General features: G+C 46.4%; 1 protein-coding gene across 1 annotated transcript in view; it reads right to left on the reverse strand.

The window, feature by feature from the left end:
- LOC120020481 (microtubule-associated serine/threonine-protein kinase 3-like) overlaps positions 1–14399 on the reverse strand; it is a 50409-nt gene that overhangs the window by 4086 nt on the left and 31924 nt on the right. The window contains exons 11-26 of the mRNA XM_038964181.1: positions 13675–13742; positions 13314–13399; positions 11537–11745; positions 11056–11194; positions 10518–10650; positions 9818–9983; positions 8787–8888; positions 7619–7741; positions 6662–6783; positions 5170–5351; positions 4509–4630; positions 4083–4274; positions 3515–3741; positions 2956–3078; positions 2329–2465; positions 1837–2024 (exon numbers count right to left, since the gene is read on the reverse strand). Of these exons, the coding sequence (XP_038820109.1) occupies positions 1837–2024; positions 2329–2465; positions 2956–3078; positions 3515–3741; positions 4083–4274; positions 4509–4630; positions 5170–5351; positions 6662–6783; positions 7619–7741; positions 8787–8888; positions 9818–9983; positions 10518–10650; positions 11056–11194; positions 11537–11745; positions 13314–13399; positions 13675–13742 (2319 nt within the window). The remainder of the gene's footprint in view (positions 1–1836; positions 2025–2328; positions 2466–2955; positions 3079–3514; positions 3742–4082; positions 4275–4508; positions 4631–5169; positions 5352–6661; positions 6784–7618; positions 7742–8786; positions 8889–9817; positions 9984–10517; positions 10651–11055; positions 11195–11536; positions 11746–13313; positions 13400–13674; positions 13743–14399) is intronic.

Consider the following 14399-nt stretch of genomic DNA (forward strand, 5'->3'; position numbering starts at 1 on the left):
TAACAGGGTAGGAACCAAAGCGATGTTCAGTGTTTCCTAGGGGACCCTATAATCTTTGGCTTTATTCATATAGCCAACATATTCATGCTTCGCCTATTCCTCTTTGATTTAGAAGATACTGTTGCCTCCACCCGTATTGGTATCAGGCTAGCTACGTTTGCTCTGACTCAGTACTTTTATTAGCTAGTCAGCTAGCTAGCTAAACAGTGATTAGCATTAGTGGCTAACACAATTTAGCTTAACTTGCTAAGAAAATACAAACTAGCTGTTCGCAGATGTAAGAAACACAAACTAATATTGTAATTATAGAACACTTGTGGATTTATATTAATTTCAAAGTGAAAACAACATCGTTGTCATCAACATTGTTGCATGTGCTGCACTGACCATGCAGACTGAATGAAAGTGTCTTGCGGTCAAACAACAACAAATGTGCTCCTTGAGTGACAGGGGGTGGGACTAGGTCTGTGTGGAAAGCGAGAGAGAGTAGAGAGGGATGACTCAAGTAGCGCAGTAAACAATAAAAAGGGACATTATACACGGCGTATCACATTTAACAAACCAAACATTCAAATACCGTTATAGAAGGTCAAGTAAAATCCCAAACTGGTCCGTGCATAAATACCGGTATATAGTCAAATACAGTATTCCGCCCAGCCCTACTTGTTGGCTGCTTTTCCGTCACGCTGCAGTCCAACTCATCACAAACCATCTCAATTGGGTTGAGGTCTGGTGATTGTGTTGGGTCATTGTCCTGTTGAAAAACAAATGATAGTCCCACTAAGCGCAAACCAGACACCACCTCCATGCTTCACAGTGGGAACCACACATGTGGAGATCATCCGTTCACCTACTCTGCATCTCACAAAGACATGGCGGTTGGACTCATCAGACCAAAGGACAGATTGCCATCGGTCTAATATCCATTGCTCGTGTTTCTTGGCCCAAGCAAGTCTCTTCTTATTATTGGTGTCCTTTATTAGTGGTTTCTTTGCAGCAGTTCGACCATGAAGGCCTGATTCACGCAGTCTCCTTTGAACAGTTGATGTTGAGATGTGTCTGTTACTGTGAAGCATTTATTTGGGCTGCAGTCTGAGGTGCAGTTATTCTAATGAACTTTTCCTCTGCAGCAGAGGGAACTCTGGGTCTTCCTTTCCTGTGGCGGTCCTCATGAGAGCCAGTTTCTTCATAGCGCTTTATTGTTTTTACGACTGCACTTGACAAAACTTTCAAAGTTCTTGAAATGTTCCAGATCGACTGATCTTCATGTCTTAAAGTAATGATGGACGGTCGTGTCTCTTTGCTTATTTGAGCTGTTTTTGCCATAAAATGGATTTGGTCTTTTACCAAATAAGCCCATCTTCTGTATACCACCACTAACTGATTGGCTCAAGCCCACAAATGAACTTTTAACAAGGCACAATCTGTTAATTTAAATGCATTCCAGGTGACTACCTCATGAAGCTGGTTGAGAGAATGCCAAGAGTGTGCAAACCTGTCATCCAGGCAAAGGGTGGCTGCCTTGAAGAATCGCAAATATAAAATCTATTTTGATTTGTTATAGTTTTGATGTCTTCACTATTATTCTACAATGTAGAAAATAGTAAAAATAAAGAAAAACCCTTGAATGAGTAGTTGTGTCCAAACTTTTGACTGGTACTGTATGCCATTAAATCCAAAGCTTTGGCATAACACACGTTTCCTCAAATACAAATTTACTTGGTCTACCACAAGGGTTGAAACATTGTCAAACGCTCACTTACCAACACAAAATTATGCACGGCACAAAATGGTGGCCCAGTTTCGATCCAATAAAGAGGCTAGCTAGCAACTCACCTCCAGACTGGTCCGGGGCGGGGGAGCGGCAGGGTGTGGAGGGCCCAGGCGAGAGGCTCTGGGTGGGGGAGCCAGACAGGCTGTCACTGGAGGAGACTGAATGTTGGAAGCCGGAGGAGAAACTGCGACTGCTCTGCATGGGAGGAGGGGTGTGCTTGGACAGCTTCTTCCAGATGCTACGTCGTCTACTACAGGAGAGAAATGGGATTCAATATAAAGGCTGTGGGTATACAGGGTTTCAGCAATCGGTTATTAGACCGATTGGGTATTAGATGATTTTTATAATACTCTGATATATGATTATGTGAACGCAAAACATGGCAATGTTTGTATTCTGTGGCACAGAATTAATATTTCTTACAAATGGCACCCAATAGAGGAGAGCTTTTTGTCTTATCTGCCATGACACCCAGATAGCAGGTGCTACAGTAGCGGTGACTGGAGTAACTGTTCCTCATATAAATGGAGAGCCCTGTAATGTTCTGCTCTTACCCGTCCTGGCCGTCCTTCCTCTTGCTCTTCTTGCTGCGTCGGGCCATCTTGCTCTTGTAGCTGGTCTTCCTGGCTGGGCCCACCTTGATGGAGGTGTTCTCCAGGGCCGTGGTCTGCAGGGTCACCTTGCTGCCACTCTGGGAATAGAACGGCGATTGGTTTACTGGGCACCAAATGTTCTATGTAGGATAGATATTGCATATGGAATATATATTTCCTGCTTATAGAACGGTGATCACTGATTTGTAACAGGATTGCACAGGTGAAAGTAACAGGGTCTAACATGGCCACCTGTCACAGGGGTTGGACGACAGGGACAGGGACGACTGCAGTGGGGTTAATATGAACAGGGACAATATAAGGACTGAGGAATTTCTTGGGGTTTCTTTTTAGAGAGACTGGTCTTGAGAAAGGCCTTGTGCTGAAACGTTAACCGGCTATATCCTCCCGTCTTGTTTCCTTTGTCATTTTTGGGGACAAAATGTAGTCATACTGTTTATATCAGAAGGTAGCAAAGAATGAAGGAAGGTAGGTAAATAGGAAGGACAGAGAGAGACAGAGAGAGACCAAACAAAGAGAGGAAGGAGTATCAGGAAAGCGTGATGGTTCTCTTCCAGTGGGTCTCACCTTGAGAAGCAGCTCCACCACCTCAGTGTGCACCAGCCCCTGGACCGACTCCCCGTTCACGTGGGTGATGAGGTCACCAGCCCTCAGGCCCGCCTCGTGGGCCGGAGTGCCCTCCTCCACACACTACAGGAACACATGAAGAATAACCAACCAGAATGTAACCCTGACTGCTTTGGCATGTATCAATGCTTTCAGAAACAAAATGTAAAACAAGACTAAATAATATATTGGCTAAAGAAGAAACCGTAACAGACTGGCACGCGAGCTAACAATAATACCATTGGATTAAAACCAGCCAGACATGTGGTATTTGAAAGAACAAGTGTTGTTATAAACAAATATTACACATTATGAAATAACTAAACAACACAAACCAATACCAGACCACACAGATAGTTCAACCAGACAGTAAAACCAAGTCCCAATACTGCAGCAGTACTAGGAACCATAGAGATACATACTTGAGTGGCCTGTTCCATAAAAATGTCCCTGACCAAGATGGCCATCCTGTAGTCATGTTGTCTGGTGATCTATTTAATTATGTGGCAAGAACACTTACCCAGACCATGTGGTGCACGGTGTAGACGTCCAAGTCCCCCATGTAGACGCGGATGGCACGTAGGGCGAAGCCGAACCTCTTCCCAGAGCTGTGGATGACCACGGGGGGGCGCAGGCTGGTGATGCTGAGGGACAGGTCTCCCCGGTTGGGGGACGAGTCTCGGGACGAGGGATTGGAGGATAGGGACAGCGACGACTTGGGGCTGCTGGGGAGACCGTCCGTGGTATCTGGGGGTATGGAGAGAGAACACGTTAGGATTGAGGAATTTCTTGGGGAATTTAACAAAGTCAGTACAAGCATATCAATCATATAGGTTACAGGGCATTGTAGGCTACATACACAATACAGTGGTGTTGTTGTTGTTAGCATTATGCTAACCTCTGAATAGAGTCAGTGGCTGCATCTCAAATGCTTGGCCCATATAAACGGCAACTTTTAGCCATAGCTCTGGCCAAAAGCAATCCACAGAAATATATGTTACCAGGAATACGGTACCGTTTGAGACTTGACCTCTCTTAACATCTGAGTATACTGGTACAAGCTAGCTAGCTCTGGTGGTTTAATTTACCTGGGGTGATGATGAGGGACAGGCCTGAGATGGAAGCTGACTTGGGGAGCTTGCAGGCCGCTGGGGGCCTGGGCTTCTCGGGGGTGTCCAGCTGGTGCCCGATGCGGCGGGACGCCCCACGTCTGTAGGAGGGCCGCGTGCCTGTGCTGTTACTACGGAGACGGATACGCCGCAAGTTGGACACTACCCCGTCTGAGAGAGGAGGGAGATAGAAAGAGAGAGAGGGGTGGGGGGGTAAGTGAATGTCTAACAGTGCACGCTAGAGTGTAGGCATTCTTCTCTTTTAGTAATGTAAGCCCAGTACAAATAGCCTGTGTGTATATATACACAAAATCTGTGTGGGTGTTTACTTTACGCATATGACAGTGTGTCTGTGGGTATAGTCCTAAACACATGTGTGTGTGAACCAGTGCAATCTAAACTCACCCTCTTCCTCAGCTGCGATGGCGAAGCGTGGCATGGTGTCCAGGCTCTGGGTGCTGTTCATCACCAGCGGACTGGCACTTCTCTCTGACTGGGACGAACTGGAGGAGGCCCTGGGACGCAGGCTAGAGGACAGGAGGGAAAGAGAACAGAATGAAGTTAACAAGGACAGGACAGGGCACACTTACAGAGAAAGGGTAGTTGTGATCTGGTTATGTTACAAGGGATTCAAGAACGACACTTTCTACCCACTAACTCATATTTAACTGAAATGTGTGCATGTATTCAATAGATGGACTTCAGTGTGATTTCTCCCTTATAACCACACACTGTTAGAAAAAAAGGTGCTTATCTAGAAGCTAAAAGGGTTCTTCGGCTGTCCCCATAGGAGAACCCTTTTGGTTCCATGTAGAACCCTTTCCACAGACGGTTCTATATGGAACCCAAAAGGGTTCTTTCTACCTGGAACAAAAAAGGATTCTGCCTGGAACCAAAAAAAGATTATCCTATGGGGACAGCCAAAGAACCCTTTTGGAACCCTTTTTTCTAGGTATATAAAAGGCAAATGTAGCAGAATTCTGTCGATGTTTTAGCTAGAGCTAAACTTGTCTCACAAGTACACACCAAACATAGTGTAGTCTGAGGCCCTTTCTCTGTCTCTCACCTTCCTCTGTGGCCCTCCGTCCTCCGGTCCCCGCTGGCCACGTGTTTGTGTCCCTCTCCTGGGTAGAGGACACCCTTCCCCTCCCACCTCTCCTCCTTCTCCTCACTGTGGCTGCGGTCCGACGACGACATGCTCTGATTGGATGGCGTTGACGTGGACAGGTGCTCCGTGCTGCTGTACACCTGGGGGGCACAAAGAGGTCAGGGGTCCGAGAAAAGGTCACAAAAAAGCTCAGTGAAATGACAAGCATGCTTTTTAATATGCAGAAATCCCTCCGGCATATCCTGGTTGCTAAAATTATTATAGTTAGCCTAATTTCACTTTATTTGACAAAACAACCAATGTATAGTGTAGAGCATGGCTCTCAAACCCTGTTTCTGGAGAGCTACCATCCTGTAGGTATTCACTCCAACCCTGTTCCTGGAGAGCTACCGTCCTGTAGGTTCACACTCCAACCCTGTTCCTGGAGAGCTACCATCCTGTAGGTATTCACTCCAACCCTGTTCCTGGAGAGCTACCATCCTGTAGGTATTCACTCCAACCCTGTTCCTGGAGAGCTACCGTCCTGTAGGTTCACACTCCAACCCTGTTCCTGGAGAGCTACCGTCCTGTAGGTTCACACTCCAACCCTGTTCCTGGAGAGCTACCATCCTGTAGGTATTCACTCCAACCCTGTTCCTGGAGAGCTACCATCCTGTAGGTATTCACTCCAACCCTGTTCCTGGAGAGCTACCGTCCTGTAGGTTCACACTCCAACCCTGTTCCTGGAGAGCTACCATCCTGTAGGTTCACACTCCAGATGTTTACCTTGTCAGCTCGGGGCTTCGATCTTGCAACCTTTCGGTTACTAGTCCAACGCTCTAACCACTAGGCTACCTGCCGCCCCACAAATATCCTTTCAATGACCAAAAATATTATATTTTCAGTTGTTAGAAGCTGTGTACAAAACCGAAAGTAAAAAGACGCAAAATTGAAACTTAAGAACGGAAAATATAGAAATAGCGCACATAGAACAGGACTTTTGCAGAAAAAATATTTTGCAGAACGGCATCTCGGAATGCACAACTCGTTGATCCTTGTCACGGATGGGCTATTGCAGCTGACCGAGTTCCACTCCTATCAGCTAAAAACAAGAAGAAGCGGCTCCAGTAGGCACGCGATCACCAACACTGGACAATTAAGGAGTGTAAAAAAATTGCTGGTTCCTGTTGCGTCATGCTTACGGCAGAGTCAGGATTTGGCGTAAGCAGCATGAGTCCATCCTGCCTGGTGTCAACAGTACAGGCTGGTGGTGGTGGTGGTGGTGTGGGGAATGTTATCCTGGCACATGTTAAGTCCGTTGATACCAATTGAGCAACGATTGAACACCATGCCCCGAAAAATGTAGGCTGTTCTGGAGGCAACAGGTACGACCCAGTACTAGATGGGTGTACCTAATAAACTGAAGAGAATACATCTGAGCGATATGAATACATGTTGCGTCATTTCCCACCTTGCTAAAGCGATGTGCCACGGAGGAGAACTGTTTGAGCTCCAGGGACGTATCTTCGTCACATGTCTCATCATCATCATCATCATCTTCCGAATCCAGGTGGCTGTACCGCTCAGACCGGGCTGAAGAGCAACAGAGACACACATTAGTACATTAGTAAGTAGGGTTGCAAAACTACCAGTAATTTACAAAAGTTACCAGAATATTTTGTAACTTTGGTAATTAACAGGTACTCTATGGCAATCTATGGTAACTTTGGTCATTGATACTTTAAAAATGTATTCATATAAAATAAAAATCTTAATCTGTGTCCATATCGTCCATGAGTTTCAAGATGATACACCCTATGGTTCAAGAGAAAATAGCCTAAAATAAAAAATGACATTCTCAATTAACTCCGCAACTCTTCCAACAATTGACTTTTTTCACGTCTGCCACCAGTTTGGCGCCAAAACATTTACAACAAAGACATATTGACATGGTAAAATAAATAAAAGCATGTAAAAAATATAAAGGATATTTAATGCTGAAACTCTCATATTAAACACAAACGATATTCACTAAATGTATGGGTTATATTTAGGGTACTGTTTTACAGCTTAGTCATTCTATTTTAAAATCATCATCATTTGTTTAAAATCTTAATTTACATATTTTATAATGTTATGAAAATTCCATACCATTTGTAAATATTCCAGTAGTTTAAACTATGAAAAGGTACCAGTAATATACCCTAAATACAAGTCAAGAAAGGAGCAGCAGCATACTACACAGATTAGGTTAAATTGGCCTTAACTCCTGACCCTGGGTCAGATATTTTATCACCCCATATGATAAAGATTAGGCTGGCGGGTAAGGAATTCTGACCCTAGATCTGAGGTTAGGACCAACTTATAACTTCAGTACACAACCACATTTAAAATACTCCAAATGAGAGTGGTAAAGCTCGCCACCTACTGTCAAAGTAACTGGTGTCGTCCTCAGTCTCCAGTTGGGGGATAAACTCAGCTTTCTGTCGTAGCAGTCCGTTCCAGTCCAGACCCACAAAGAACATGTGCATCTTGACCTCTGGTGTTCCCCCTGGGAGTAACATGGGGATGCATGATTGTATCATTGATTTGATCAAACTATTCATCAATATGATCAACTGAATATACTAAACAGTAGGAACATCTTCCTAATATTGAGTTGCACCCCCCCCCCCCCCCTTTTGTCCTCAGAACAGCCTCAATTCGTCGGGGCACAGACTCCACAAGGTGTCGAAAGCGTTCCACAGGGATGCTGGTCCATGTTGACTCTAATGCCTCCCACAGTTGTGTCAAGTTGGCTGGATGTCCTTTGGGTGGTGGACCATTCTTAATACACATGGGAAACTGTTGAGCATGAAAAACCCAGCAACATTGGGTTTTTCTTGACACACTCAAACCGGTGCGCCTGGCACCTACTACTATACCCCGTTTAAAGGCACTTCACTGAAGTGGATTTAACAAGTGACATCAGTAAGGGATCATAGCCTTCACCTGGATTCACCTGGTCAGTCTATGTTATGAATAGAGCAGGTGTTCATAATGTTTTGTACACTCAGTGTAGTCAAATCCACATCACTTTAGGTGGTGCATATTTGGTTAATCTCATCAAACCAACTTGGTGATTAAAACAACTATTATGACATTGAACCGTTTCAGTAATCTGAAGGGGCTCCCGAGTGGCGCAGCGGTCTAAGGCACTACATCGCAGTGTTAGAGGCGACACTACAGTCGCTTGTTTGAATCCAGGCTGAATCACATCCGGCCGTGATTGGGAGTCCCATAGGGGCACAATTGGCCCAGCGTCGTCCGGGTTTGGCCGGGTAGGCAGTCATTGTAAGTAAGTATTTGTTCTTCACTGACTTGCCTAGTTAAAATGTTAAATTGTATTGTGTGTATTTATTGATCTGTGGCAATGATATTGGTCATGTCCCTAAATAGAACTATCTTGTGATAACTTCTTCAAAAGTCTCAAAAACGTATCCAAGAAGTGACTTGTTCAATCAGATACTTCTAAAGTGTCCTAACATAATACTGTACTGACATCATACCAAAATAAATACATGTATTTTTATAAAAGCAATAAAGAAGCCACCCACCAGTCCCGAGGCGGTCTAGGGGGCTTTGTCTCAGCAGCCTGGTGATCAGGTCCTGGGCATCAGCAGGCAGGGTGTCCTCCCCTTCAGGCCAGATAATGTCATCTGTGAAATACACACGTTTTGGAATACAATTTCATCTAAATTACACACAATACAACATGAAACATTTGGCAATAATTCAAACAGACTGGTCGTTGTGAATTGTGACATTGGTGACGAGGCGTTCTTCTTGACATTGGTGACTAGACGTTCTTCTTGACATTGGTGACGAGGCGTTCTTCTTGACATTGGTGACGAGGCGTTCTTCTTGACATTGGTGACGAGGCGTTCTTCTTGACATTGGTGACGAGGCGTTCTTCTTGACATTGGTGACGAGACGTTCTTCTTGACATTGGTGACTAGGCGTTCTTCTTGACATTGGTGACTAGGCGTTCTTCTTGACATTGGTGACTAGGCGTTCTTCTTGACATTGGTGACTAGGCGTTCTTCTTGACATTGGTGACGAGGCGTTCTTCTTGACATTGGTGACGAGGCGTTCTTCTTGACATTGGTGACGAGGCGTTCTTCTTGACATTGGTGACTAGGCGTTCTTCTTGACATTGGTGACTAGGCGTTCTTCTTGACATTGGTGACGAGGCGTTCTTCTTGACATTGGTGACTAGACGTTCTTCTTGACATTGGTGACTAGACGTTCTTCTTGACATTGGTGACTAGGCGTTCTTCTAGACATTGGTGACTAGATGATTGAAAGACACCTGGGACTGTGTGCCTATCACAGAGTCAGACAAGGTAGAGGGGGTGCTTGGGTCAAAAAGACAGAGAGCACCATGCAAAACTGGCAATCAATGGCCAAATACAAGAGGTGCACCCTCTAGCTTTTCTAACTGTAGTGCATATTTACTGGATCTATTTGAAAAGTCAGAGCCACGTTACCCAAGCCTGGATAAACCAAAGTGAATGATTAAAACAATAATAAACATAGCATAGCATTTAATCAGGCTAACATAACCCATTAATGTGATGACTCTCACCATTGACCACTTGTCCGAAGAGCTGTTCGGGCGTGTCCCCGAAGAAAGGCACGCAGCCCACCAGGAACTCATAGAGGATGATGCCCATAGCCCACCAGTCCACCGGCTTCCCATAGCCCTGCCTCAGGATCACCTCTGGGGCGATGTACTCCGGAGTACCACACACCTGGGACAGACAACCAGAAAAAGGGAGGATTTAAGAATGGACATTGGATGATAAAATGAGTATAGGGCAGGTAGGTAAACAGAATGAGAAGGTATAAGAGAGAGAGACAAATAGAGACAGAGAGCAAGAGAACGAGAGATGGAAAAAATCTGATCAAGGAGAGAGAATAAGAAACAACAGTGAGTGAAAAAAAAATGTAAAAGCAAAAATGGAGAGAGAGAGATGGAGAAAAAACACAGAGAGAGAGATGGAGAGAAAGAGAACAGAGAGAGATGGAGAGAACAGAGAGAGAGAGAACAGAGAGAGATGGAGAGAAAGAGAGAGATGTAGAGAAAGAGAACAGAGAGAGATGGAGAGAAAGAGAACAGAGAGAGAGATGGAGAGAGAGGACAGAGAGAGAAATGGAGAGAAAGAGAACAGAGAGAGATGGAGAGAGAGGACAGAGAGAGAGATGGAGAGAGGACAGAGAGAGAGAAGACAGAGGGAGATGGAGAGAGAAGACAGAGAGATAGAACAGAGAGAGATAGAGCTCACCTGTTTGTCTATAAACTCCCTTGTGTCCTTCTCAATGTGCCCCTCATACAGGTTGGTGGTCATGTTCATCAGGCCGATCTTGGACAGGCCAAAGTCAGTCAGCTTGATGTGGCCCATGGACGTGATCAGCAAACTACGCAGGAAGAAAAATACATTCAAAATAATTGACCGTCGAACAAACAGAAAGCTGGATAGTGAACAATGCCGAAAAAGCCTTTGTGCAAAGAACGTCCAGAATGTATGGAATACGCTGTATATAAACCTATAACCAGCCGCTCCTCTTCAAATGGCCACTTTGAAAAAATATATAGGCCTAGTACTGTAAAAGAATCCATCAACTCTATAGCGGTAGGCCAGTGGAGGCTGCTGAGGGGAGGACGGTTCATAATAATGGCTGGAACGGAGTGAATGGAATGGTGTCAAACACCTGGAAACCATGTTTGATATATTTGATACCATTCCACCTATTGCACTCCAGACATTACCACAAGCTCCTCCTCCACAAGCCTCCTGTGCGGTAGTTAAGTTTCACACTGACTTGTCAGGTTTCAGGTCTCTGTGTACGATGCCGTAGTTGTGGAGGTACTCCAGTGCCAAGACCGTCTCCGCAAAGTACATCCTGGTCATGTCCACTGGCAGCGGGCCAATGTTCTTCAACAGGTTGGCACAGTCCCCACCTGAGGAAGATAGCCAATAGACTGGAAAAGGCTGACAGCAACAAGCATGAGAGCCTACTTTGATTTATGTGCTATTGCGACTTGATGCACCTGAGCTCAATATTGAGCCTCATAGCAAAGGGTCTGAATACTTATGTAAATAAGGTATTTCATTTTTATATACATTTGAAAATACTTCTAAAAAGCTGTTTTCGCTTTGTCATTATGGGGTACTGTGTGTAGATTGATGAGGGGAAAAAATTATTTTATACATTTTAGAATAAGGCTGTAACGTAACAAAACATGGAAAACGGGAAGGGGTCTGAATACTTTTCGAACTGTATATCTTAAGTAAGAACCTACCTTCTACATACTCCATGACCATGCAGAGGTGGCGTCTCGTCTCGAAGGAGCAGAACATGGAGACCACAAAGGGGTTCTCAGCAAAGGTCAGGATGTCCCGCTCCACAAACACCTGCTGGATCTGGTTCCTCAGCATCAGATTCTGCCGGTTGATCTTCTTCATGGCAAAACGCTGCCGGGTCTCCCTGTGCCTCACCAGGAACACAGCACTGGGACCATGGAAAAGGGGGGGGGGGGGGGGGGAGAAGAGAGAGAGAGAGAGAGAGAGAGAGCCAGAGAGAGCCAGAGAGAGCCAGAGAGAGCCAGAGAGAGCCAGAGAGAGCCAGAGAGCGAGCCAGAGAGCGAGCCAGAGAGCGAGCCAGAGAGCGAGCCAGAGAGCGAGCCAGAGAGCGAGCCAGAGAGCGAGCCAGAGAGAGAGCCAGAGAGCGAGCCAGAGAGCGAGCCAGAGAGCGAGCCAGAGAGCGAGCCAGAGAGAGCCAGAGAGAGCCAGAGAGAGCCAGAGAGAGCCAGAGAGAGAGCCAGAGAGCGAGCGAGAGAGCGAGCCAGAGAGCGAGCGAGCGCCAGAGAGCGAGAGAGCGCCAGAGAGCGAGAGAGCGCCAGAGAGCGAGAGAGCGCCAGAGAGCGCCAGAGAGCCAGAGAGCGCCAGAGAGCGAGCGAGCCAGAGAGCGCCAGAGAGCGAGCGAGCCAGAGAGCGCCAGAGAGCGAGCGAGCCAGAGAGCGCCAGAGAGCGAGCGAGCCAGAGAGCGCCAGAGAGCGAGCGAGCCAGAGAGCGCCAGAGAGCGAGCGAGCCAGAGAGCGCCAGAGAGCGAGCGAGCCAGAGAGCGCCAGAGAGCGAGCGAGCCAGAGAGCGCCAGAGAGCGAGCGAGCCAGAGAGCGCCAGAGAGCGAGCGAGCCAGAGAGCGCCAGAGAGCGAGCGAGCCAGAGAGCGCCAGAGAGCGAGCGAGCCAGAGAGCGCCAGAGAGCGAGCGAGCCAGAGAGCGCCAGAGAGCGAGCGAGCCAGAGAGCGCCAGAGAGCGAGCGAGCCAGAGAGCGCCAGAGAGCGAGCGAGCCAGAGAGCCAGAGAGCGAGCGAGCCAGATAGCCAGAGAGCGAGCGAGCCAGATAGCCAGAGAGCGAGCGAGCCAGATAGCCAGAGAGCGAGCGAGCGAGAGCCAGAGAGCGAGCGAGCCAGAGCCAGAGAGCGAGCCAGAGAGAGCGAGCCAGAGAGAGCCAGAGAGCGAGCGAGCGAGAGCGAGCCAGAGAGAGAGCCAGAGAGCGAGCGAGCGAGAGACAGAGAGAGCGAGAGACAGAGAGAGCGAGAGACAGAGAGAGCGAGAGACAGAGAGAGACAGGTTGCTTCTTAATAACAGTATTAAGTTAACTCTTCTGCGCTGATGTGAGAGCATGATCAGTAAGCATCTATCATATTGCTTTTGTCATATTTTGTCTCCAGATCAGTGCAAATGAAAGAGAGGAATCAGTCTTCACGAAGACTAGTAAAACACAATCTCTCTCCAGAAACAACCTCTAGTCCCTACCCCCTAGGCACTGTGGAGATCTGAGACGATTTGACCGGTGTACGTAATATGGCGCAATTTGTCCTCACAGCACTAACAATATTTGAGCAGTGTGTCATAAACATTGGCGTGACATTTGTTGAAGAAATGTTAAACTGCCATTTTAGCCAACTGTATGGCACCACACATTCAAGACATTCACTTTCAGTTTCACTTCCGCGTTCAGCACACTCACATTTCCTCAAAGACAGAGACTGCTCTAAAATAAGAGCTCTTCCTCACCCATAGGCCCCGTTGCTGATGAGTTTGATGGTCTCAAAGTCGCTCTCTAGTGGTTTCCTGCGAGAAGGAGTGCAGGCTGCCCGGTTCTGAGACACAAAATGAATGAACAAAGCTATTTGACTCGAACACAAACAAATTTGCCAGGCCGAAACGGCTAAACAAGCTGTGTAACTGTCGCAGTTGTTTACGTTTAAAAGAGCTTTCATGACTTTGCATCTCATCCAAAGCCAAGCCAACTCAATTCTGGAACATGCTAGTTATAGGCCTACACAGTACTTGCTACACTATGCTAATACAATGCTTTCCATCACTATGATCTAACCATCATGGCTGAACTTGTAACTGTTTCTGGTTGCCTTACCTCAGTGTCGTCAGCGTCTCTGCAGGCAGCTCCGTGCCCAGGGCTGGTCTGCTCCAGATGGACCATGTCTACAGTACAACAGCGGGAGAGAGACCATGGTCAGGCACCAAACAGAAGGAAACACACAAACAAACTGCCTGGATAATACGAGACACTCATTTTCATTTTCTGTAGTAAATGTTGCGTGCCTTGATGAACATGACCCTTGCACTGTCACCCCTCTAACTCACTGTGATCCCAAGTTGATCTATTGCATATTAAAGTCAGAGACAATATGGGAGAATCACTAAGTAGCAGCATCTTTTCAACAAGTAGCCGCTTGGCCAGGTTTCCAACTAAACCTATAGCGCTTCAAATTAAGAGATAGTGGTTGGTTTGGAACTGAGCCTGGAAACTTAAGGGGAAGACAACCCTGGTAAGTACCAGGAAGAGCAACAGAAATAGCCCAAAGGCCGGCAGATGGCGATATTGATCTGGTATTGACCGGTTTGTGCCTAAACATTCTCCATTCAGGCTTCACATGCGTTGATTTCCCCCTTAACTAGATTTAAAGGCGAGAAGGTGGGAAAAAAACAGGGAAAATATGCATACTTTCTTAATGAAACATCATTTTCCACCACCGTGCTCGTGGTTAATGCTACTTCCTGTTGTTGTGCCCTACACAACATACGGGACTGGCATTCCTAAGTGGAAAATTGTGTTTCATTAAGAAAGTAGGCATATTT

Source organism: Salvelinus namaycush, chromosome 25 (assembly GCF_016432855.1).
Source record: "Salvelinus namaycush isolate Seneca chromosome 25, SaNama_1.0, whole genome shotgun sequence".
Classification (NCBI taxonomy): domain Eukaryota; kingdom Metazoa; phylum Chordata; class Actinopteri; order Salmoniformes; family Salmonidae; genus Salvelinus; species Salvelinus namaycush.